At 36.0% G+C, this 25,871-nt stretch overlaps 1 protein-coding gene across 1 annotated transcript; it reads right to left on the minus strand.

Annotated features, from left to right (window-relative positions):
• Window positions 1-1,592: 1,592 nt before the first annotated feature.
• LOC149220701 (uncharacterized) lies at window positions 1,593-11,381 on the minus strand. Its single transcript, XM_089384875.1, has 3 exons — window positions 10,331-11,381; window positions 2,170-2,219; window positions 1,593-2,084 (listed from the first exon to the last, which is right to left on the minus strand). Exons 1-3 carry the CDS (start codon window positions 10,431-10,433, stop codon window positions 1,926-1,928), a joined length of 312 nt encoding a protein of 103 aa, XP_089241001.1. The 5' UTR covers window positions 10,434-11,381; the 3' UTR covers window positions 1,593-1,925.
• Window positions 11,382-25,871: the final 14,490 nt, after the last annotated feature.

Genomic DNA, 25,871 nt, shown 5'->3' on the forward strand with positions numbered 1-25,871 from the left:
TCATAGCTTCATTTCTAGTGTATACTTTCCCATGCAACCTAAATCACATGATTCGCCAAATCTCAACAATGAAGTTCAAAAGTGGGCAAATTTGAAAAAAGGCATTGAAATTTGTTAATATTTGGGAAATTTTAACGGAAAATCAACTATGATGGGTCATCAAATTTTACGTTTGAGTTGCACCACATATGAAAGATATTCATTCTATTAAAAAAAAGAAAAAAATTAAACCAAACAATTAGCCTAAATCTAAGTCTAACCTACTCAACTCATATTTCCTTTCCCACCACCATGAGACATCTCCTCAATGGTTCAACCTCTCTCTTGACTCAAACTATGCTACACACTATAGCACATCTTTTCCAGTTCAACCTCTTTTACAGGATACACGCTCAATGCCACTCTCTCAACAAAGCCAAACCCTATCAGAGCTCGATCTATTAGAGCCTCTGGAACATCTACAGTCTGCCTCGCATACAATGCTTAACAACTGCATATCTCATCTACTCGTTTGAAATAAGGAACCAAACATAGCTACAAAAACAAGTACAACCTTCTCTTTCCTATTGTATTTGTATATATGAGGCAAATAACAGTTTGTATGGTCCTGAAAGAGAGGATACATTAACGAAATACAAGTAGGGAAATTATTTGGGTGCAGAACGATACCACAAACTATTTATTAGTATTATTTAATGATTTCCTAGCTATAGATGAAAGAAAACTACTTTTAGCCTATAGCTATATATCTTGATGAAAGAAAACTTAAAGCTATTTATTAGTATTATTTAATGATTTCCTAGAAGGAAACTACTTTTAGCTATATATTATCTTGATGAAAGAAAACCTACTTAAAGCAATGTGAATGCGGAATGTAATCTAACCTAGGCAATAATATAGTCCAGCTGTGATGAAAGAAAACCTACTTAAAGCAATGTGAATGCGGAATGTAATCTAACAAGGCTAAATTTCCATGGTGAAACAATAATAAGGGCATACTACTTAGTGCCTGCCAAAGGTATGACAATATAGAGATAGGCAAACCTGCAGCAGAGTGCCTTATTGATATGGAACCATATAACATTAGAACATATGTGATGCTCTCAAACATGTACGCTGCTACTGGAAAGTGGGATTTTGGAATAATATTCAATTCATAACCTGGGCCTTAATTTTGGCTTCTGAATGCTTTGTTCTGGAAGGAAAAAAAACAATAACATGACCGGTCTCATGTTACATGAACAAATCTACTACACGTGATCTATTTTATTCTGGCACCTTGAGAAAGAAGACTATTTTTCAGATAAAATTTGAAGAGGTTGTTTGCACTCTGATTTGAATGCAATGGAAGTTTTAGTGCAATATGTCTATGCCATGTTCTAACCTTTGTAACAATAAACTAACTCCCAATTTTTTGGTAACATGATCTTGTGAACACTTATGCAGGTTTCTCAAGGTTACTCAACCTTCGCCGATGGGACATGCTGTGAGACAAAGCATACTATGCAAAGTCATGCTACGAGACTCTTATAAATTACGGTAAGTCGACCCAAATGATCATATTCGAAGAAGAAAAACATGGTTTCGACGGATTGAAGAAGAAAAACTTGGTTTCTACGAATTGAAGCAGGACATAGGGAGAACAGAAGCACTAATACAAAATATTGTCGTCGATGGTTGATTCGTTACACATTGTTATGCCAGATACTATAAAGTTAATGAACAGTTAATTTGAAAGTTGGCAGAACATATTTCTATATGGTTATTTTACCATATGGTCATTTCACTACTGTTTAGGAAGACTTTCTCGTTGGGTTAAAAACTTAACCCCATCTTGGACAGGGTTAGCTGCTGACTTAAATGGAAAGTAAGAAATAGGCCGTACGAACGACCATTCAGTGATATGGCACATGCCTACCTCAACTTCACACAAAATGAGTAGGAGACCACATGTAGACCGTGAAGAAGTTAGCGATTTCATACCCTCTCCTCGACCCTCGTGTCTCCTTTTTCTTCCAATCGACCAAAGTAACTATTCTCTGTCCATTCCTCTGCAACCTAACAAGTACTTTTTGTCCTTTCTCCTGCAATTCCAGCGTAAATGAATGATTTTTGCGCGGGAGAAACAAATATATAATCACGGCTCAAATAAACCAAAACAAACCTAACCTCTTTCATGTTCAATTCCTTGTAGTGATCCCCATTCTTCACTGCTTTCCCTGTTACAAATAATTAACCAATTAGCAAGCAACTGCCAAGAAATATGAAAACCTGCAGATTCTATATCAATAATACCGTAGGACGACTACTGTTGCTCTAGACAAGAAATTAAAACCCTTGCGAGTGTGAAATAATATATTAAAACAGGTAACCTCTGGTATGGTATCAAGAATACAATAAAACTACTCTGGTTTTATACAACAAAATAAAATAAAAATTCCCCGCCAACGAATGCGCATAGGAAAATACAGAATAAATTAACGCTCATCCTCCACGACGTTAGCTGTTTACCTTGGGCATCCTTATCGATCGATTATAGGTTCAGGACATAACTCAATTGTATGTAAACAGAGAAATTATCAAATGCTTGCTGACAAACTGACGGAATTTTTACCCGCAAATAGAATGACGAAATGATTTCTCCCTTTTTGAGAACTAAGAGTATAATGAGAATGACTGAATGATTTCTCTCTTTCTGAGAAACTGAGAAAGAGAAATCTGTCCTTAACTAACTTAATGAAATGGAGGCAAAAAGGTATACGAACATCCTTTGGCATGTTCAAATTTTTGTCCTGAGTTTCCTCTCATCTCACAAAAGTCTCTGCAAAACTTTTAAGCACTGCCTTAAAATAAATTGGCGAATAAAAAATATAGAAATGAATGAGAAAACATAAGACAAATACAAAAACCAAAGCTTAAGTTCTCATATTCTCCGTCCATGGGGAACCTTTCTTCCCCTGTTAGCAAATTTTTTAAGCAGGTCAAAACGATTAAGCAAGAACGGCCAAACAATCTAAATGTAATCTCTACTATGAAAGCATTTGGGATTTTCCATGTCCTCAGTGTGAAATCGAAACAATGAATAAAAACTATCTGGGAAGTACTAAAAATACCAAACGATTCATCATCAACCTAGGATGAAATGCGTTCAGGGGGAGATGAGTTCAGGGTTTCCAAGCCCCACTCTGCTGGTTTTCCTCCACTGCTAAAATCATGGAGGGAGCAGTTCTGCATGTTGTTGTGGTTTTGGAGAGCTAGAGGAAGACGAGGGCAGAGAATAGGGAGGGAAGGGCGCACATTGAAGCAGCCCCTGCCTCCATTGTCGGACTGGGCGCAGCTGCCTTCACCTCTGCTGCTCCCATCACCATCATGACAATGACCAACAGGGTTACAGATAAGTATTTTCCTGCGCCTGCCATTATTTCTCGCACTCACAAGAAACCTGCAACAACATACACTCGTTTACTTGTAACAATGAGGACGATGGTTCTCGAGCTCTCCGCCCATAACAGAAATGAAGGCCATGTTCCGCGCGTAACTGAAGGATGAAGGCCATGTTCCGCCATGTTCCGCCCGTAACTGAAGGATGAAGGCCATGACGAGTAACTGAAGGAGGAAAAGCGTGACGAATATCACGAAATGTGCACAGATGTCAGTAGAGAGCGGCCCTAAAAAAACTGTGCACAGATGTCAGATGTACATTCTCGTCTGAAGAATGCCAGGTGTCAATCTCTCAAAGAAAAAGAAGCACGGGAGACAAAGGGAATGGCATAACTGTCCACGTGTCAGCACGGGAGAAAAAGGAACGACGAAAGTCTGTTCCAAAGGGAAGGCCTATCGGCCTAATTATGGTGGGCTACATGACTAGCAATTGTCCCAAAAGGTACAAAGAGAGGCCGATAGGATTAGTAAAAGGAAGAGAGTTCTATAGATAGTCAGGCATATATAAAGTTGAGTAGTGACGAAGGCAATAACCACGTTGACCATCCTGTACCAGTACATTTGATATTAAAAGAACAAAACCAAAACCAAACCATTCATATCAATATAGTAAGTGTAGAACGCGTTCATACTTACTAAGATTATTGGCAACACGTTTTTTTTTTAAGTAAAAAGTAAATTACAACGTTGACACTACAACTAAAACATTAACGTTATTAAAATTTTGAAACCGATTTTAAATTCATGTATTATATTTTTCAAAGTATTTTGGGAAATCTTGTGAAATAAGGAATGCAATTGGTAGTATAACCAACTTGTCTACAATAATTATTAACATCACACCATACAAGTATCTGTAGACAGCAGTAACGCTTAGTCATGAAATTGCGAACAGAGATAACCAGAGAACCGCCAAATACTACTCTAGGAATTGTAGATTCAAATTACTGTAAAAGCAATTAGGTCTTGTATTTGGGCTTACGAATCCAGATAATATAGATTCGAATTAACTAAGATCAATTATGTAATCTGCGTATATCCTTCCAAAAGAGAAATAGCGCGAACCAATTTCGACACTAGAAGTGTTGGAGCTGTACCGTCATGAAAAGACTACTCCACATCAAACAACTGACCATAACCATTGAATGTTGAGTATAAGTAGCGATAATCAGAGAATGCAGAAGATGACAGCTGTGAGAAATCATTTATTTTCTGTACAAAGTTTCTATGTCTCTAACTTCCACTACATTCGATTCTCCCAAACACAAATTCCAAACATGGCCTTACAGATACACAAAAATTTGGCCATATGCTTCTTGAATATCACCACTATAAACAAATAATAATGTATTAAAAGTTAGCAATTGTCTATGAAGGGATAAGGTACACAGAAAATGACTTCAACTTCATAACATGTAGCAATTGAACCTTACAGGACCGTTGGCCTGCAATATAACCTTTATTAGCTCTTCAAGTGTACTAATTTCTGACATCTATTCTCTTCATCACTGCAGGTTACTGAGAGTGGAAGGCAGGAGTGCCATCTAGTTGCCACTGTTGGTAAATTTTCTGTCATCTGGAACTTCCGGCAAGTAAAAAACAGCGACATGTGTGTTACAAAGGCCAGAATGGGCTAAAAAGCTACTATTGCTACAAGATTGTTCCAAAAGATGAATCCAGTGTGGATAGCAAATTTATGCATGACAAATTTGCTATTACAAATTCTCCAGGAGCTCCACTTGTGGTTGCAACACCAAAGAAAGTGAGCTCTTTCAGCATAGCATCTTAACAATAACATCCATTTCACACTAATCATGGCGTTGAGCAATTAACTCAAGTGATGAACTATAAACAGTTGTACTGGCTTGTGCATATAACATTCCACACCTTATTGGGGTGGAGTAAAACTAAATTCTTTATAGATTTATAATCTGTTGTATAGCTGAGAGATTGGGCATTTGGTGCGTTTGAAGCAATGCTTGTTGTAATCTGTGTAAAGTGATGAACAGGAGCTATTCTGCTTGTAAGTCTGTGTAAAGTTATGAATTGAGATTATTGGACATGGTAAATTGATATTGGAATTGGATTTATGTCCATATCTGCAAATTTCTAAGCAATTGAGAGTTTTAGAAAACAGAGTAATAGCAGTGTGCAACCCATTGTGAGTGTCTGGAGCATCTTCGAAAGCTGAACATCCAAATGATATAAAACTGAAGTTTGTGAATGTGATGGAAGGGTAAAATGCTGACATGTTTTTGTTGTTTAATGTAGAAGGAATCTTGCCATTTGGGCTCTAGAGCCCAACCTGCTCTCTCGTATTGCAAAACACAGATCATTTAAGCAACAAAAAGCACAGAGCAGTGGACCATGTACTGGATTGCAGAAAATGACAGTTGTGAGAAATCATGTAGTTTGTGTACAAAGTTTCTGTTCTGGGGTATACTGCATTCAATGGAAAAACAATTCATCTTTAGAGAACAGAAAATGCAGCGTGTTGTGGATGCCTTAAATTTAGTAGACCTTGGCCATACTATCTTATGAAGTTCGGCTGTGCTGGCTATCAGATTATTTTAGGATTGTGATTTTGGGCATCAAGTTTTAGTTTATTTCTAATGACTGCTTATGACTGCTTTCAGATTAACACTTACGAATGCGGTCTCCATTGAGCTATTAAAATAATACAGTTAAGCTTCAAAATCTTTTGTGCCTGCAAAATTAGTCAAATGACCAAGATATTTGTTTAACACAAAATCTTGATGATATGGCACAAGATATCCTTGAAATGAAACAATATATATTTGGTAGACACGTAGAATCCACTGAGATGGAAGAAAGAACACAGGAGTTAAAAAGGTCATTCCATGAGCTTAATGAAAACTCTGGTCTAATTTTAAAAGAAATACACAGACTACAAAGAATCTTAAAAGGAGAAAGATCCTTATCCTTGTCTCCTCATACAATAAAGGAAATGGATTCTCAATTTGCTAAATTTACCAAATCTACTTATGGAAGAGAAAAACATAGATATTTGCAGCTCAAAATGCTCTATAAAGCAACTTAAATAATTGCAAGAAAGTAATTGTTGCTACTGATCTAGCAAAAGAAAATGCCTCTTTAGTGAAATCTCAATTTGAAAATTTGAAAGACAATGTAGATAATTTGAATACGTTTTTCATTAAAACATTGAATATTGATTTCCTTGAGTCTTCTATTATTAATCGTCCTCCTAGATCTATAAAGGATGATGTAGTAGTAAAACCTTTCTAATATGCATGGAAAAATGGTGCCAAACAAAGTTTGGATCTAATATAAAAAATCCTTATGGTCCTAGTAACTCAGAAGATTTCAATATTATTTCCCATGACAACATAGATCCCAATAATAACTTCAAATAATAAACTAAATCTAAATATGGTTACCATATGTATCGAATGTTTCGGAGATAGAACAAATCCCTTTTGGAATAGAAATGCTCAAAAGCTGCCCTTTTTTACATTTTTATTAAATACCACGTGTGCCTTTGACTGCTGAATTTTCTGCTGCTAGGTGTCTCTTTGATTAATGATTCATCCTCTTGAAATATGGAACTACTGATTTCTTGGCTCAAAACTCTACCACCTAATCCTCGGTTATTGATTATGTGCCTAAAAATATGGGATTAATCCTCAACTGCCTGCCTAGAAACCTGGAGATGATCTTTGCCCAAGATATGCTCGACTGCTGCTTTAGAATGTGGATTAAATATTTTGAAATCTGTAATTGCTAAGTATTTTGTCAGCTGTCTCTTCTTGCTCCTTATAACATGCTAAGAAAGTTGCTTTGTTTGATGTAGCCATCATATCCATTAGATAGAATGGAATCTCCTTTTGGACCCTAGAACCCTCCATATTTATACCAAGCTGGCATGTTTAATCTCAACAAAGGCTGGAATAGTTGTCTTCAAAACTGAAATGACCACTTGGAATAATGTAGCTGCTAGATGCTTATGATCCGTGGTGTTTGGTTATTCTATTAGAATACATTTTGACCAGTGATCCATCTTTAAAATACATCTTCCACAAACAGAGCAATGGTGACAGCCTGAAGGCTTCATATGGTTGCATTTCCTACAATACTGAATTCTTGAAGATGGGGTTCCTTCAGGATCATTTGCGACTGTAATCCCAACCTTCACTAGCCCCTTAAACTTTGACCCAATTGAGTATCTAGTAAGTGTTGGCAAAAGAGGAATATAATTGTTTTTTTGGATCCACATCCAGATATAGTTTGTGAAATATAGAGCACCATCCTTATCATGCCATAAAGAACTATCCTCATGGACAAAAATAGCCATGCACTTAATTTTCCAAAGAACAAATAAGACAGAGTTCATCAAACAATGCCAATTCCATGCAAACATAAGATGAACCTATAAGGAGCAATCTTCAACAATGCCGATCACCAGTGAACCCTATCTTTCCAAAGAACAAATAAGACAGAGTTCATCAAACAATGCCAATTCTATGCAAACATAAGATGAACCTATAAGGAGCAATCTTCAAACAATGCCGATCAGCAGTGAACCCTATCCTGTAATAAACTTGAATATTGATCTTCAAGAGACCCCAAACACTGCTTGACAAAATAGCACTCACATTATTGTCTGCGCTATTTTGACAGGTAAGTGTTTCTTAGTTCCAGCTGGCAAGGGTGTACATTAGATCTACTAAAATACCTATCTACTAAATACCCTGTATTCTAAAATTCACCCTTTGATTGCTGATCCTTTGCCACAAATATCTTTTACAATATTTTGCCACTTTTGTTGGGAATTTGTTGCATGGCTCAAAGCATATGCAAATACATTAGACAATCTACTAAGCGACCATATATTCAGAGAATATGCCAATGATCCTTCACTATAAAGCAAACATTGGATGACTCTGTAAATAGACTTCCCTTCATAATTATATTTTGTGCCTTTAAGACTAGGGATATATACCTTAACATATGCGTTATACTCTGCCACATATTCTGGAATGAAACTCGAGCCCAAAATTCATAACCTATATCTGATTAGCAAATTATGAATCTCGATCAAGCTGATTCACTTCCTTCGAATCTAAATCTGTTGGAACAATTTGAATACGAAAATTTCATCCAGACTATATTGACATGCATTAAGTAAAATGTGAAAACCGTGAATTGAAATTATGGAGGCCAATTCTCAAAGTGCCTCTGGACAGTGTGAGTTTTTAAAAAGTTGACTTGTGGATATTGTCCCCACAAATTTCCCACTAAACCACTAATCTGTCCAGCTCTCACAGCCAGGATGGGGAAGACTCTAGAATCATGTAGTTTTTGAAACTGCTGAACTTTCTTGAAACTGAAGATAACTATGTGAAAACTGAGGCCAGTAAGACCAAGTTGAATTCGATGGTTTAAATCCGGTGTGGTCCTGAACAATCTACTAGAACTTGTGATCTTTCTATATACATAGTGTCTTCATTTTTGAAGATTTTCTTGATACATTAATCCTTCAAAACTATAATGATCATTGTTTCTCGCTAGAGCACCTTCTGCCAGAGCCTTTATCAGCTTTGACCCCACAATACATGCGAACAAGGATGGATCGATTGACTATCAATAGTGAGCAAGGTATTTACTAAACAAAGGGAAATTCCACCGCTGAACATTTTGGATAGGAGTTAGATCCCTCCAAGTGTCATTAATCGAGATGTCTTGTATTCAACAGACAAGTAAGCGAAGAGAGCACTGACATATCATATGAATATCAGAAGATTTCAATAGTATTTCAGAATAATGACTTCCGAGAAATCAGTGGAAGAATTAATCAAAGTAGTATTTGCTAAATTTTATGGCAGTGCATTATTAGATGAGCAACTTCCTGCTATCCTATTCATGAAACAAAAGTTTTGTGATATCTTCCAACTTCTTGAACTCTTTTGTACAATGTAGGGCTTATCAAATCTTAGACCCTAACGATATTACATATGTCAGGACATATTTAGCACCAATGCGCAGTAAAACTATAGAACTCATTCGAGAAACATATCCAATTGAGATAAAAAACTTTCATATGGCAACCAATGACACCATTTCATTTACCTTTCAAAAAGATGAACAGGACCTAAACTTATCCACATTATAAGCCAGCAGCTGTAATCTACAGTAAAGAATGTCAACTGAACAAACCTGTCCTCCAAAATGAAAATTATAGCACTTCTAAAATCCAAGGAGTAAAGGCCCAAGAGCCATATCTAGACAATATCAAACTAAAATAACTAAACTCACAATACTTGGCACTCTAACATGCATCACCAAGCATGTAAAGAGCCCAGAATAAAAGAAATAGTTCATTATAAAGAAAACACCTCTACTGTCAAGAACTATCCTCATCTACTATTTTAATTGCAAATATGAATCTGAAATGCATGAGAGATAAAATTCCCATAAATTCCAGGGATTTGTGGTGCTGGACGTGTGTTATTTCTGAAGGAAAACCATAGTTTCTGTTTCAAAGCTGCATTGGCAGAAGGTACCAACTACTGGGCAGAGTTAAGTGCATTTTCGATACTGAAAAATTTAACAAGTAAGAAAGGTACTGCTGAAATCCAGATACTGGGAGAGACAGAGCTAGTCACCAACTGGGTAAATGATAAAAAACAATATGCAGATTTTGACCCTATCAACACTAATAGAAAGAATTAAAGAGCTGAATGAAAATTTCCCTAATAGGTTGTTGTAAACATCGACCTATCTAAAGTGAGAAACGTGTTTCTTTATAAAAAAAGTTGTTGGTTGAATCATAAAACCGAAAACAAAGAGCAGTGGACCACGTACTTGAATACTCTTTGTTCATACAACAGAGAACAGTTCTATTAAATACCTGTGAACATCGTAAAGTGGGCGGCCGAAAAACTTGACTGAACTGGAAAAATAGAGGTGAAAATATAGGTGAGAGGCTGACTGACTTGACTGGACTGGGGCATACAAGCCCAGAAAAATAGTAGGGCTGCCGTCTTAAATAATTTCGGCGCGCTCTTCTTTCATCTATACTCCCCATCAATCGTGGAAAACTCGCTGTGTCGACTTCATATGAAAACCTGCGCATGGTGTATATATATATATAGCTCAAGGGTGTGAAACACACTCAAATCCAATCAGGAAAAATGGATCACAATGCTTTTCCTTTTCTTCTTATATTATTGCTTCTGTGCATGCTTGCCTCTCTGCCTGCGGCAATGTCTAAGCCATATAATTCCCATACCCATGCCCATCAATATGTGTATGACACCATGCCCCCTGGATTAACTTCACTTCAACGTCATTCCGATTCTGAACGCATGGCTGAGGAGCCTGATTTCAATTTATCATCAATAGACGTCCACGAGAAAAGGGACCTCCATGCTGCCTTGTCGTTCCGGAAGGTCATCACGTCGGATCCACTGGAGAAGCTCTCCAACTGGACGGCCGATAATTCTGAGAATATATGCTCCTGGTCTGGCATTTGCTGCAGAAAATACAGCAGAAGGGTAGTCGCCCTAGACCTCTATTGCTTCAATTTGGAAGGTACCCTTTCTCGGTCTCTTGGCAATCTGTCTTTACTACGCACTCTCAATCTTTCTGGTAACAGTCTGACTGGAAGAATTGCGCCCGAATTTGGTGAGCTTAAAGAGCTACAAGCACTTCAACTGCGGGTGAATCTTATCAAGGGTTCTATTCCGAAGGAGTTGGGTATGTTGCATAATCTGCAGATCTTGGATCTTTCTTCTAATCGTTTGACTGGAAAAATTCCCCTGGAGCTTGGCGAACTTGAAGCGCTGCGAGTCTTGAACGTCGTGCATAAGGTGGAAGATAACTGCAGGAAGTTAACACGACCCGCCATTCCCTCGCAGAACCACTCCCTCGCAGAACTGTCCCGCCAGAATCCGATGCTACGTGTCAGTACGAGGAACAAAGGAGCTATTCAGAATCCGATGCCACGTGTCAGCACGAGAGCCAAAGGAACGACGAAAGTCTGTTCCAAAGGAAGGCCTATCGGCCTAAAAAGTGGTGGGCGGGTTTTACGATTTGACTTTTTATTGGTTTTTTATATATTTTAAAATTTAGTACTATAGTTTTTAAATTAAAAACTATTATCTTTAATTAATTTATAATTTATAATTTGAATTTATAACTTTGAAAAAATAAAAAACACATATTATTAATTATTAAATTTGTATAGTCTACATGATCTTGGATAGATGGTGATCACATGCATTATTAAGACACTCTTTGACGTTAAGACACCAATTCAATTCCCCGCTGTATTTGAGTGTTATTTTTGGACATGACCATGATGTAGCCTCACCATTGTCGAACTTATAAAAAAATTATTAAATTTCTATAATGAACAAAAATCAACATTCTAACTCAAATTTTTTTAAAAATGTCTTGCATGTTATATGAATGAAGGAATGAGTATTGGAGAAGGAAACGTGTTACATGTTAAATCGAGAAATGAGGATTTCAACATTTGACCTTGTTCCTATCCTTCAGATTTCAAAATACTCACAAATCTGGAATCTGCAATGAAGATAAGAATGACTCTATGAAATTCATTTTTTTATTGTGTTTCCTTGAGATATTAAATCTATAATTGGTAATGGTGTAGCAAGTGAAGCTCAGCCTGCTAGATCGAGTCATGTACAATTTTAAGATGCATCCCAAATTTCCTAAGAGCTTGACTAGATAGAAAGATATAATGAGTGGCTCGAAAAGGATAGGCACGACTTTTCTTGTTGGCAATCATGAACGCCAACGATAAGAGATATCAATTTGAGAAGGAAAAGTGATATATTTAACCCTTCATGGAAAGGGTAAGTAGATTGAAAGGATAAAAACTCATGTTGTGAATCATACTAAAAAGCACTGCCATGCCATTAAGGATAGATGATATTGGAGTGTGACGAAAAGGGCAAATATTTATACGTCACCCTCTAAAAACAATTCCTTTGCTCGTATGTCACCCTTCATAATTGGATCAATTAGACTTGAAGAAAAGGATCGAGTGTCTAGACTTGTTGAGGAGACTATCAACACACTAGCGAGGTAAATTGTTCACCTAGTGTAAATGATACGTGGAGTTTCTCTTTTGGGCTTGTGCCCAAGCCATTCCTCAGGCTGAGCCCAAGCTCTTCTTTAGGCTCAGGCCCAGGGTCGTTGTTGGGCTATTTTCCAAGGTCATCTTCAATTTATTTTCCCACATATTTGCCAAGCTATTACCTTATGTGGTCTCACATCTTAAAGCTATTTTCCCACATATTTCCAAACTATTAATAGGATATTGATTGTCAATCAATTCATCTTCATTAACTTGCTTGCTGTTGGGGGTGGCTTTTATTGTACATATAGGATAGGGTGATGAGGGGCCAAAATCCTCTTCTTCTTCTTTCACCCATGTAGAAAAATCATCTTCAACAAGAGGTAGAGCTAGGGGATATAGTACAAGCTATTTTCAAGATTTCCCTTTAGTAATGGTCATGTTTCCATCCCTACAACTAATATATGCATCAAAAGTAGCTAACCAAGGTCTCCCAAGAATGAGTGGATAACCATTGAACTTGGTTTTAGGCTGGAGGAAAAGGAATTTTATGGGATACTCCCAGTAGTCTATGGAGACCATTACATATTTTATTATGCCTTCTGGCTCTACTGTGAATCTGTTAGCAAGCTACAACACAATAGTGGTCTTTCTCGAGGACTCTCAGAGGTTAATTTTAAACATAATTTCCCTAGTCATGACATTGATTGTAGCTCCTAGTTCAAGGAGATTGTTTGGAAATACAATCTTGTTTATATGCACATCTACTAGTAGACTTCCAAGATCCAAATACTTATTGATGAGTACTTGCCCAAGAATTATCTCAGCGAGTTTCTCAATAACATTGATGGTAGGGGCATCCCTTTTCTTCCTTCCATGCCTTTCTAATACATTCTTCTTTGATGATTTTTTTTATAGATGTGTTGTCGATGCTACAACACCCTCCAAAATTTCACTACATTCACATTTTGGAGCCTACCTTATTATTGTATAAAATGTTTCCTTGGTCGTTAAGTGTTGTTTTGTGTTGTTTGATATGTCTCAAGTGTTCTTGAATGTTCTCAAGTGTCGTCACATTGATTAGAACATCCTTATATGCATTTCATGGTCATAACACCTTTGTTGTTGTAAAACGACACTTTCAGGTCGCAGTCGCACACACTTCACTGTTTGTACTTGGGGAATGTGAATAAATTGGCGTTTTGATGTATATTCATTGTTGATCAAGCCTGTCTAATTTTTCTCGATGAGTTAGTATGTGTCACACATGGTTTTATGTGATTTCATGCAACACTATATTATATTCAACCTCGAAATTCAAGTTTTGAACTTTATAAAATGAAATTGACTAACACGTTCCTCTTTCTTTTTCTGACCATCACTGTAATTTGTTGAATCTTATCATCAAAGTTTCAAGATAAACTTCAAGAAAGTAGACTTATTTTCAATTGTTGAACTTCAAGATTTGCAACAGAAGTTGCCAAGGAATGACTGGCAACTGTCTATATTTTGTTGAAACCTTTGCTACATCTTCACGTCTCTATCACTTCACAGAGCCTATGCAGTCCATCTCCCTGACATGACATGCATCACTTAGAAAATAAACAAATGGGACCTTCTCTGCTCAAAATAACTACCCGAAAAGTGAAAATTTGCTCAAAATAGGTACCTGAAACGTCAAAATATGTTGTAGTGAAGCTCCTGAGAAGCTCCAAAGTACCCATTGAAGCTCACGACAATTGTTTCCTACTAGCTCCCAATCTCCCAGGAGCGCGGGAGCATGGGGTATGTGCTTTCCAATGCCTGGGAGCTGTACTAGTGTTACTATGGAAATAAACAATCCATTTGGTTTGACATAATATATGTGCAATTTTCTCCAAGTCCTCTATCTTATGAATTATGATATTAAAATTATCTTAATAACAAAATTTTGAACATTTTATATTCGGGTTTTAATCAGAGAATTGGGATGATCCAAAGTTAGACAATCGTTTGATTTTAACCATTTTTAATATATCTGTGGTGGGATATTTTATGAGTGTCATCAGTTGACTTTTGGATTATTTAAAATTAAACGTCAATTTTGGTTTTACACATATTCAACATTGACTGATTCTCTACTTGACTATGCAAATATTTACTTAAACATAAAAATTCACCATGTACACCACCAAGGAACATTGGAAGAAAATGATTCTCTGGTTTCAATTACCCTAACAAGTGTCTTAATCAACACATTTTTATTATGAATAGAAACCATGACTCATTTATCCACTTTCCTGTTCAAATCAATACCTAAGATTATTGAAACTAATTATCCATTTATTTTTTGAGAGTTTAATAAACTTATTCAAAAAAAATAATGCCAACATAATTTTAAAATAAAAATAAATAATATATTACATACACAATATACATAAATATTTACCCTAAAAACTTTTAACTCGAAAAACCAACAAGCTCAAAACCACATCTCTTTCTCATTGTATTAATAATATAATTTATAAGAATTTTGTAACATCAATCCAACCTAATTTTCCAAAAGGTATTAGATTAAAAATGATATAAAAGCATGAGTTGAAATCAACAAAAACCAATAAATACAACTATAATGGCCTCCACAAATTGAGGCGAGAAACAACATTTTTTGGCTCATAAAAATTGGTTATTGAAACTAATTCCCCATTTATTTTTGATTCCCATGTTGGAAGAAAACATGAAAGTAGCTTTTCCTTAGGATTTGAAGGGACTTCTAATAATTAAGCAAAACCTCTGAGTGGTTTTTTAAGAGATAAATCTAACCAGGATAATACAATTAAGAAACCACAATAGTAAGAGATTCATCCATCATTGTTTTTATCCTTTAGGCTTGTTTTATCTCTAGAAATGTTTTTTTGCAAATATTAATTCACTAAATTCGAGACATCGTTAGAAGAAGGTTGGTTAAGTATAATATGGGGGGCTTTGATATTATCACCCCTCACATGAATTCAATAGGGATTAATTTACTTTGGTAGAGCTTGACACATGAACACATTTGATTGGTGCTAAGGATGGGGAATTAAAGCTCCCTTTAGTTCCTACCCTCACATGTCTCATTTTGTCGATAGTGAAGTTAATGCAAATTTTAGCACGGGGCTCTTTAGTATAGTGTGGGATGGTTGTGATTATTTAGGTTTACAATTTGGTTATGGTGCATTATATTTCATTGTACATGGATGGGGTGTGTTCTAGCAATCTAAGTAGTGAAAGGAGACATTGTTGCATCTCCTCTAGTGATTATGGCGTAGTTTAGGGATAGATGTTGTGTAATGTGTGTGCTAGTTGAGATTTGAAGGCACATGTGGGACATTAAGAGAGGTCTTCTGGAGGCATAATGAGATGTTACTAAGTCAATTTTGCATTAGAGTGTTTGATATTTTGCATGGGAGAATATTTTACAAATTAATTTTTAGGAGTGGGTAAAGCTTGTAGCTCAAATGGGAGCTTAAATTCATATTCTAAGAGAGATGAAAGAAGACATAAAATCCCACATGTAAATTCATAGATTATCTAATAAGGACTAAATAGTTGGGGATAGTGGTAGCCAACATGAAGAACATAGAATACTCATACTATGTTGCTCTATTTGGCATTCAATCTCAATTTCCTTTAGTAGTTAAGTCCCTCATACTTTGAGGAATTAAACAAGAGAGCAATTTGGACACATTAGAGGGATAGTTGACCTTAATGTGAAAAAGACCATTCAAATTTAATTAAAAATTCAAAAAATCTTTAATGACAAAATTTATTAAATTTTAATGCAATAAGTAAAATTTTATACTTAATACATTATAATTTAATATATAATAATTTATTTTTTTTATAAAATGTTATTTAGTAGTTCAGGGAGATCTATATTTCTGTTAATAAATATATTAGAAAATTCTTCCACTTAACTTTATTTTTTATAATAATTTTTATTTTTTTAATACCAATTTTATATATTACAAAATTTTCAATTTAACAACTTTATTTTTTAATACAAATTTAAATGTCACTGTTAAAAATATATTCACTTAAAATATATATTAAATTTTAATAATTCATCTAAATCATATATTAAATTTTAATTCATTCTTAAAATACTACTCTAAAGACCTTCCAAGAGCCAAAAGAAGATGTGGGAGCAGATAAGATAATATCTTGGCGAATATGTGGGAAAGAGCTTGAAGATTACCCTGGAAAATACCCCAACAACGGGCCCGGGCCTGGGGCTGGACCTGAGCGTGAGGAATATCCTGCGCCTGCGCATGCGCATGGGTATGGGCCCAAATTTCCAATTATAGCATTAATATTTTAGGGAGAAACAATCGAAAATGACTTTTACATGGTTAATTTTGGGTATCTTTACGTTGATTGACACTGTCGAATGTTTTGGGAAGCAGTTGTTTATAATCCGATTTTTTTGAAGTTTTTTCGGTGGGTTTTTGCGGTCAAAATTCAGCAGTAATTTATTGGAATGGCAAGTTTGATAACTAGTCTCTGCACAATCAAAGCGTCCCAGGGGTTTCCTAGGGTGCTGAATCCAAATATGCAGTTAAAAAACTATTTTAACTGCAACAAATCAAAATTTAACCTCAATTTCTTCCACCGGATTCCGTCACCAGAATCTCCAGAAAGTCGCATTATAGACAACTTTTTTTGGGAATACACAATCGACTTAAATTTGAGAGTTATTTTTATTTTTATTGTAGATTCAGATTTAGTGAATATTTTATAATATGATGTAAAAATAATGAATTTATTTTAATTGTAAATTTTAAAATATTTCTAAATCATATAGACTTCCAAAATTTACAAATTTTAAAAAGCCGTATTTTAATTAGTCGGAGGAATTCTCTGGAAAGTTATGGAAATTCTGGTCATATTTAGAGAAAATCCGGCAGGGATTTTTGTAAATCCAACTTATAATTGTTAAATTTCAAAATTTTAGGTGTCCTAGATGTTTTTGATGGTGCTGAATCCATTTCCACCATCAAAAACATGATTCAAAACAATGTCTCTACAAGATTTTTTGAAATTTTTTTCCCGGATTCCAGCGACTTTTAGCCATCCGAACAATTCCTCCGCCTTAATAGACGACTCATTTAGAAATTTATAAATTTCCCAAATTTACAATTTACATAAAAACAACGAAATCAAACATCTTTATCTTAATTGCAAAATCACTATTTGTAACTATTTTTTTTCATTCTATCCATTGAATCCCTCCAAAAGCGAGCTTGGCACGCCAAAAACTAGCTTGTGTCCTTATGCCTCTGCTACCCTAGCACTAGCACTGGTGCTGCATACCACCCCGTGACCCGTCTATATACCCAGGCTATCCAGTTACTTAATCGCTTCCTGTATTTCTCAAACTTAGGATGTCGCCAAACAACCCTAAATTTAGGGGTCTAATTGCTTTGATCCGTGAAGATATCCATTCCGACACTGCCATCTGAGCGGTGCAGATGGCTCATGAATTCTCATTTCTTGGTTTAACATGCAATGCATTTCCTTTTATGTCACTCATTGCTTCATTCATACAAAAAGTAAGACATTTGTTCAAAACAATTGAGTTAGAATGTTGGATTTTTAGGTTAGGGTATAGTTTTAATAATTAACCATATGTGTTTTTCCTCAAAAAGTTCAAGTTAAAGGTTATAAGATCAAATTTTGATGAAATTTCAGTAATCAAACTGCTAATTAAAAATAAATTTTATATTTTATAAAAAATAAATTCTTATATACTAATTTAATATTTAAAACTTAAAATTAAAATACAATTAATATTAAAATTATAATATAATTATTATCCTATTAATTTATTTTACATATTTTTAAATATTATCATCATACCTAAAAATTCATGAATTCCATCAAACACATATTATTTAGAATATCAGGGGTCAAGCTTTTTTTCTCAATCTGCTAAATGTCTATGCTCCATATAAAAATAGACTTTCTTTTTGGGAAAGGCTTTTCCAATCCCGAATTCTAGAGATCGATTCTCTGTTGATGGCTGGTGATTTTAATTTCATTCTCAGTTCTGATGAATGTTGGGGTAATTGCAGGAAAATTGACCCAATGGCTGACAGATTAAGGAAGGAATTACTAAATAGGGATTTGGTGGACATTGCCCCTGACAAAATGAGGCCAACATGGGACAACAGTAGGACCGGGCAGGCCTACATTGCAAAGAGAATTGATAGAATCATTATGCATGCTAGCATTATCCACAAAATGGGAATGCCAGTTCTATCCATCGGGAATGAACACACCTCGGTCCACAGACCCATACTCTTAGAATGGCGAGAAAATGCTATCAGACTTGGTTATCCTTTTAAATTCAACAGGATTCATTTAACAGACCCATCCTTTAATGAAATTATCTCCAGTAATTGGAAGAGCCTCCTTGAATCCGATCTGGCGCCTTATATGCCTTTCCGTGTAAAGATGGAGCATTTGCGGGCCGTGACGAAGAAATGGCAAAATCAAAAAAGGAGGCCGGATAAACAAGAGCTGGAAAATACTCGAAAGGAACTGGACTCCCTATTACAGTCAGCGGATCCCAACAGTCTTTCTATAGAACTGAAAAACATGATAAGGATTTTGGAGAAAAGGAAACAATTGCTCTTGCAAAAGGAGGAGGCTACATGGCGTCTCAAGAGTAGAGCCATTTGGCTCAAGGAGGGAGACAGAAATATGAGATTCTTCCATAAGTACGCAAATGCAAGGAGAGAAAGGAACTCTATCTGGAGCATAAATGATGAAAAGGGGAATGTCCTCATATCTCAGCAGGAGATCATGACGGAGGTCGTGAGTTTTTTCCAAAACCAATATAAAAGAAGGGAGGTTCTCTTTCAAGATGCTATGTGGGGCATAGAGCTGGTTCCAGAAATGTTCGATGATGCTGCAAATGAAGAATTCTTTAAGCCAATTTCGGAAGATGAACTTCTTAGTGCTATTAAATCTTTCAAAAAGGATAAAAGTCCGGGGCCGGACGGTTGTCCAATCGAATTTTTCTCCCATTTCTTTGACCTTCTTAAAACAGAGTTGTTGTGGATGGTTGATGCATCTCGGATGTCTGGAAGCATTCATTGGGCCACCTCTTCTACTTTTATTGCTCTAATTCCAAAAAAGCACAGGTCTGAGTCTTTCCACGACTTTAGGCCTATTTCGCTTTGCAACATCATGTTCAAATTATCCTAAAAAATTATTGCGGGAAGAATGAAGCCTATTCTAAATTCCTTTATTTCGGGGGACCAACATGCCTTCTTAAAGGGTCGTTTTATCTTGGATGCAGTGGCCGTGACTCAAGAAAGTTTGTTCACAATGCTGTCAAAGAATATGGATGCGGCCATCCTTAAGATCGACTTACAAAAAGCTTATGATTGTGTGGATTGGGGTTTTTTAAGAATCCTGTTGGCAAAAATTGGACTGAAGTCTCAAAGTATCAATTGGGTCATGTGCTGTGTTGAGAATGTCAGATATTCAGTGATTGTTAATGGATCTCCGTCGCCTTTCTTCCAAGCGGAGAGGGGACTCCGACAGGGATGTCCCCTTTCCCCTCTGCTCTTCATTCTGGTAATGAATTCTCTCAGTTTGCAAATAAAGATTTGTAAGGACGTCTCCCTCTCTCATAATCTCTTTGTGGATGATGTCCTTATCTTTGCTATGCTTTGTAAGGCCTCATGGATATGCATAAATGATATTCTTTCTAAATTTCAGAAAGCTACTGGTCTGGTTATCAATAAGGAAAAATCCTCTTTGTTTCACAATGATTCAAATATGGAAATTGTTCTCTGGATATCTGATCTGATGAGTATTGCTCCTTTTTCAATTAAGCAAGGTTTCAAATACCTGGGTTTCACCTTAAAGGCAAAAGGAAACTCAAAAAGGGATTGGCAATGACTTCTGGAGCGGTTTTATAAAAAGATTTCAGGGTGGGAGTTTAAATTCCTTTCATTGGCTGGCAGATTCATCCTTGTACAGGCCGTCCTCTCTCAACTTTCAGTCTATTGGGCTCATATTTTTTATCTCCCAGCTAGCACTATAAACCATATGAACAGATTGATTGCAAATTTCCTTTGGGGAGGATTTACATTTCAGAACAAAATTCATCTTGTCAAGTTGGCTTCTATATCAAGACCAAAAAGTGCTGGTGGATGGGGCCTTTTAGATTTGTGCACCTTTGGAAATGCCCTCCTCTGCAAATCTCTCCATCGAGGTATTTTTGGTGATGGACCATGGAGTAAGATTATTAAGGCAAAATATCTAAGAGGCAAGAGTATTGAATATTGGTACAGGAGGCGGTCCATTGGTATCAGGAATGGATCTTCGATTTGGTAGAGTCTCAGGAAAGTTCATCATGTCTTCATGCAATATTTTTGCTGGAATCTCTGCTCGGGTTCCTGCATGCTCATTGGTTATGATCATATTTCTTGCGCCCGGGAGTTCTCTTTTCCTTTGCCGTTGGTCCTCTCTTTACACAGGCAGGGATGCTTCACATGGGATAAGCTGATAAAAGATTGGTTTGGTTCCTCCCCGGTCTGGAAAGAAGGAGAGGATTTGCACTTGCCCCATTCGATGTTCTCTCTTTGGAATTCGGTAAAAGCGAGCCTTTGTAGCATGGGAATAGTTCGATCTGGTACAAAAGATCTTCTGGTTTGGGCTCTCAAAAGATCCAATCTCTCTGTGAGCGTAAAGCTTATTTATGCTGATATGATCTCTATTATTGGAAGGAGTTCTCAACCGCTGTTTCCTTCCCGTCTCTGGAAGGCTGCATGTCCTCTCAAAATGATTATTTTCTCCTGGTTGTTATTCTGGAACAAAAACCTTACATGGGAGGTTCTTCAAAGGAAGAAATGGCAGGGGCCGAGCAGATGTGCCATGTGCCTCAATGAAGCGGAATCAAATCTGCACATGTTCTTTCAATGTGCCTCGTCCCTTAATATCTGGTATGATCTGTCCTTACATTTTGGGTTTCCTTACATCATCTTTTCTTCTGTACAGGATGCTTTTATATGGTGGAGTAGGCAATCCTCATCTTGGAGGTCGCTGTTTATCATCTCCTGTTGGTTCTTGTGGATCTGGCGAAATGCACAAATTTTCCAGGGTTCAAACGAACCCCTTCATGTCATTATTCAACGAATCCTGGCTTGTCATGAATCTCTTCATCAAAACGCCTCTTAGCCAAATGTCCTTGCTATATGATTTTGGGTTTATATGTCCTACTCCGGCAAGTTGGTACCAGTCCTTTGAATCTCTGTTTCAAGGCAGAGTGATCTGTTCCTTTTTTTTCCTATGTGTTAGCTGTTATGTAATCATGGAAGGGTTGTTCCTTCTAGTATTTGTATAATCTGTGGCTTTTTTGGACAAGCGGGCTTTGTTGACGTGATGTATAGGTTTTTTCCTGTTTCAGATATGGTTGATTCGGACTATCTGTATTCATTTTCTATAATCTTGTGGGGCTTTTCTTCAAGCTCAATTACAGCCATATGTATTTGAAGACTTTCATATTTTCTTAATATAAATCTATGTCGGTTTTTTTCTCTGAAAAAAAAAAAAAAAAAAACAAAAAAAACTATTATTATTCACTTGTAACATTAAGAGAATTCCTAACTCTTTATTATAATTCACTCGTAATTCACTTGTAACATTAAGAGAATTCTTAACTCTTTATTATGATTCACTCGTAACATTACGAGAATTTTAAATAAGGTTTTACCATGTGTTTTAAATTTTTATTATATTCACTCTTAATATTAAGAGAATTTTTATTAGTTTTGTAAAAGAGAAAGTAATAAAGTAAATATATATTTATATTTAAATTTTAAAAAATAATTTGTTATATATGATTGACTTAAAAGTTGAGTGTCTTATTTTAGAGTTTTTGACATGTATCCCATGTCACTCATGAAACACTTTGTGTTAACTAATTATAAATGCGAACATAACATAATGTTAATATGGTTGTGTTGAGTTAAATTGTATAGTAATAAATTTTACAAAAAAATATATTTAATGTAAATAACTAATTGTAAATACCAACCTAACATAAAGTTAATAAAGTAAAAAACCTTGATCAACATAAGAATAATAAAGTAATCAAAATAAAACAAATTAATAATTCAAACTATTTTTTATTAATTAAGTAAATATGAACCTAACATAATACTAATAACATGCTAAGCTGGATCTGTTTCTTCAAATTGTCCTGACGATGAACCACACTAGTTGGTTCGAAACGCGTCGACAAATGTCTGTCTACATGTGATTTACGCCGAAGTTATTCTTTCAATTAACATATCTTTATTATTTAGCAATCTATAATCAAATAAAGAAAATATATTAATTTAAAAATATCTATTATTTATTTAAATTAAATTAGCTGGCATTAGTTTTGATTAAAGTTAAATTAGAGAAAGATACTTAAAAAAAATTAATTATAAACTATCATCAAACAAATTGATAATTCAAGCTAATTTTTATTAATTAACTCTTTATATAAACTAATTGTAAATACAAACATAACATAACATTAATATGATTGTTTTGAGTTACATATCTTTATTACATCCTAAAAATTAGTAATTAATTTTTTTTCCCGTGGAAAAAGTCGTAATTTTATTCATAATGACAAAATTACATTTTGTAGATGCTTAATAGCATATGCATATGGCCTGTACCTATTTTCACTGGATACGAGACATACAAAGAGAAAAGTGAAAAAGTAAAAAATAAACAAAAAATATGAGAAGGTTGACTATGGTTCTTTTGTCCCCTTCTTCTTTTCCATCTTACCCCAACCTCCAATGTTGGGAGTGGCCATTACGATGGATGGCTGGTTTTCCGTGGGCGTATCTTTGTCAGATTTGGATCCCTCTGATCCATGAGTTCGCTTGGTGCCCGTTATTTCCTTTCCTGTTGGTTGAAGTGTGTTATGCTGTGGTTGTTTGCTGTGGTCATCCTCCTCCTTTGGTGGGCTCTTTTGATTCTTTTGTTCCTCAGTTCTTGCTTGGTGTACTGTTGTTTCTGCATGATCGATTTCTTCCTCCAGGGGGGCCTGTATACTGCCATCCTTTTGGTTGTTTCTGTTGCTTCTTGTTTCCCTTGTGGGTTTGCTTTGTTTTAAGACAGGCTCTGAGGAGGTGTTTTGTTTGTAGACATCCACGATAGTGGAAAGCTATGTTTTCATAATCCAGTGGTTGTATCCACTATGTGTCATTAAAATTCAGATTGATACTGTCTGGTAGCCCCTCACTTAGATCTACCTCGACACATAGCGTAGCGAAGGTAAATATCCCCCTTGAGATTCTGTCCTCATTAGACTTGAGGTATTTCCCCAAAGCATTCCCTATAGCTATTAATGCTTTATGATGCCAAAAGTGTAGCGGGAGGTTGTGCAACCCGACCCAGACTGGCATCTTTGGTACCACCATAGTATTGACATCAAAATCCGGAAACCATGCGGACATAAATAGTCCTGCATCGCCACAAAACCATGGCTCCTTATTGAGAATATATTCTCTTTCTTGTTCTGGTCTGAATCTAACTATGAAAAAACCTTTTGGACATAAGTAAATTTCACATTCTGGTGACCATACCTCATAAATCCATTGGTGCAGAGCATCAAATTTTGGCAAAAACCCATTAAATCTACATATGATAGAAGTGGAATAGAGATCTGTATACAGATTTTTTACCTCAGGCATGGCGAAGGTGAGTGTGGGATTCTCAGATTTTTGTTCTATTATGTAGGGTCGAGGAAGCTCCACTGATGCTGTAGTTTTGGTTTGTTCCTTGCCTTTGACTGCTTCCTTGAAGGAACCTGTGCTTTTAGAGCTGGCTCCGACACTTCCCCCCTTCAGTCACAGATTGATTGTTATGGTTGTATCCGTGTTGATGCCATAATCCTTGAGTGTAAGATTGTCCTGTAGGTTGTGCCCTGAACAGATCAGATTTTGCAGATGTGCTGGTATACCTAGCTGGTTCTGAATTCTATTTTTTAGCTCTTGGATTTTCCTCCCATCCTAGATCCTCCAGCATATGCACTTGCCTTCCAGGGTTTTTATGAAGATTTGTGTTAGATCCTCTTCTTTTGGGTGTATGTCCCTCTGCATTCTTGCAGGGTCTGTTGCCCAGCTTCTTGAGTTTAAAAGATCTGTTTGTCCCGTTGTTGTCTCACGGTGCTTTGTCCCGTACCAACCTTCTTGATCGCCTTCGATCCGGTTGTCCCTCAGATCTTTTGGGCATTTGAGTTCCTCGTTAGTCGGATCTGGTGCATGAGCTGTAAGGGACAACGTTTTTAAATGCCAGAATTCCGACAGCCCTACCCGTATTTTATCTTCCGCTGCCTTTTGGGGTTGAGATCCAGGGCAGAAGGGAGACTTTGTGTGAGCAGGTCTCCAGGTCTGGGCTTGATGTGGGCCCTTCTGTCTGTTAAATTACGGATCTACAGGATTGATGGCAGATCTGAGATTAAAATGCCCTGCCATGGTGAGAGGGGCCAACCCGGATCCATGCAAATGCCTTACTAGGGTAGCAATATCTGTCTCTGATCTATAGTATAGGTGCGAGGAGGACAGGTTGTCCCAGACCTCAGATCCGGTAGCATATTGGCCATCAAACCTAACGTTGTCTTCGTCGATGTTCCTTTTTCTCCTCTAGCATTTCTTGTTACTCCAAGAATCTGGTGCTGCTGCGAATCGCTGGAGGTGTCATGTAATGGCCCTCACTGTGGTAGGCCTGGGTGCTGCATCACCATTAGATCTGCTCCTGTTCATTTCCTCCCGTCTCCTGTAGCTAAGGTACAATGCATGTGAGGGCACGCAAGAGTTCATGGTTCAGTCACCTGGCTCTCGCGAGAAAATCTCGTTTCGTAAGGGTCTCTCATCCGATATCAATTTTTTTTAGTAATTATATATAAATAAAACTTTCTAATATTTTTTATTAATTAACTCTTTATATTTACTAATGGTAAATATAAACCTAACATAACATTTATATGGTTGTTTTGAGTTACATATATGTTAATATGTTGTGTTGAAACATATCTTTATTATTTAGCAATCTATAATCAAATAAAGAAAACATATTAATTAAAATATATATTTATATTATTTATTTAAATCAAATTAGCTAGTATTACTTTTGATTAAAGTTAAATTAGAGAAAGATATACTTTCAAAAAATATAATTATAAACTATCATCAAACAAATTGATAATTCAAACTAATTTTTATTAATTAACTCTTTTATATTTACTAATTGTATATACAAACATAACATAACATTAACATGATTATCATCAAACAAATTG

This window comes from Pinus tabuliformis, chromosome Q (assembly GCF_031772625.1).
Source record: "Pinus tabuliformis cultivar Carrire ecotype Pingquan chromosome Q, CPIR1, whole genome shotgun sequence".
NCBI classification, from domain to species: domain Eukaryota; kingdom Viridiplantae; phylum Streptophyta; class Pinopsida; order Pinales; family Pinaceae; genus Pinus; species Pinus tabuliformis.

What these genes read in the sequence shown, in the direction of transcription:
- LOC149220701 (XM_089384875.1), bottom strand. Translation starts at nt 10,433, where the DNA reads ATGCCCCAGTCCAGTCAAGTCAGTCAGCCTCTCACCTATATTTTCACC. An exon ending in CCACTTTACGATGTTCACAG is followed by an intron (nt 2,220 to 10,330) that starts GTATTTAATAGA and finishes TATTTGTAACAG; the next exon opens with GGAAAGCAGTGAAGAATGGG. An exon ending in AGGAATTGAACATGAAAGAG is followed by an intron (nt 2,085 to 2,169) that starts GTTAGGTTTGTT and finishes CTGGAATTGCAG; the next exon opens with GAGAAAGGACAAAAAGTACT.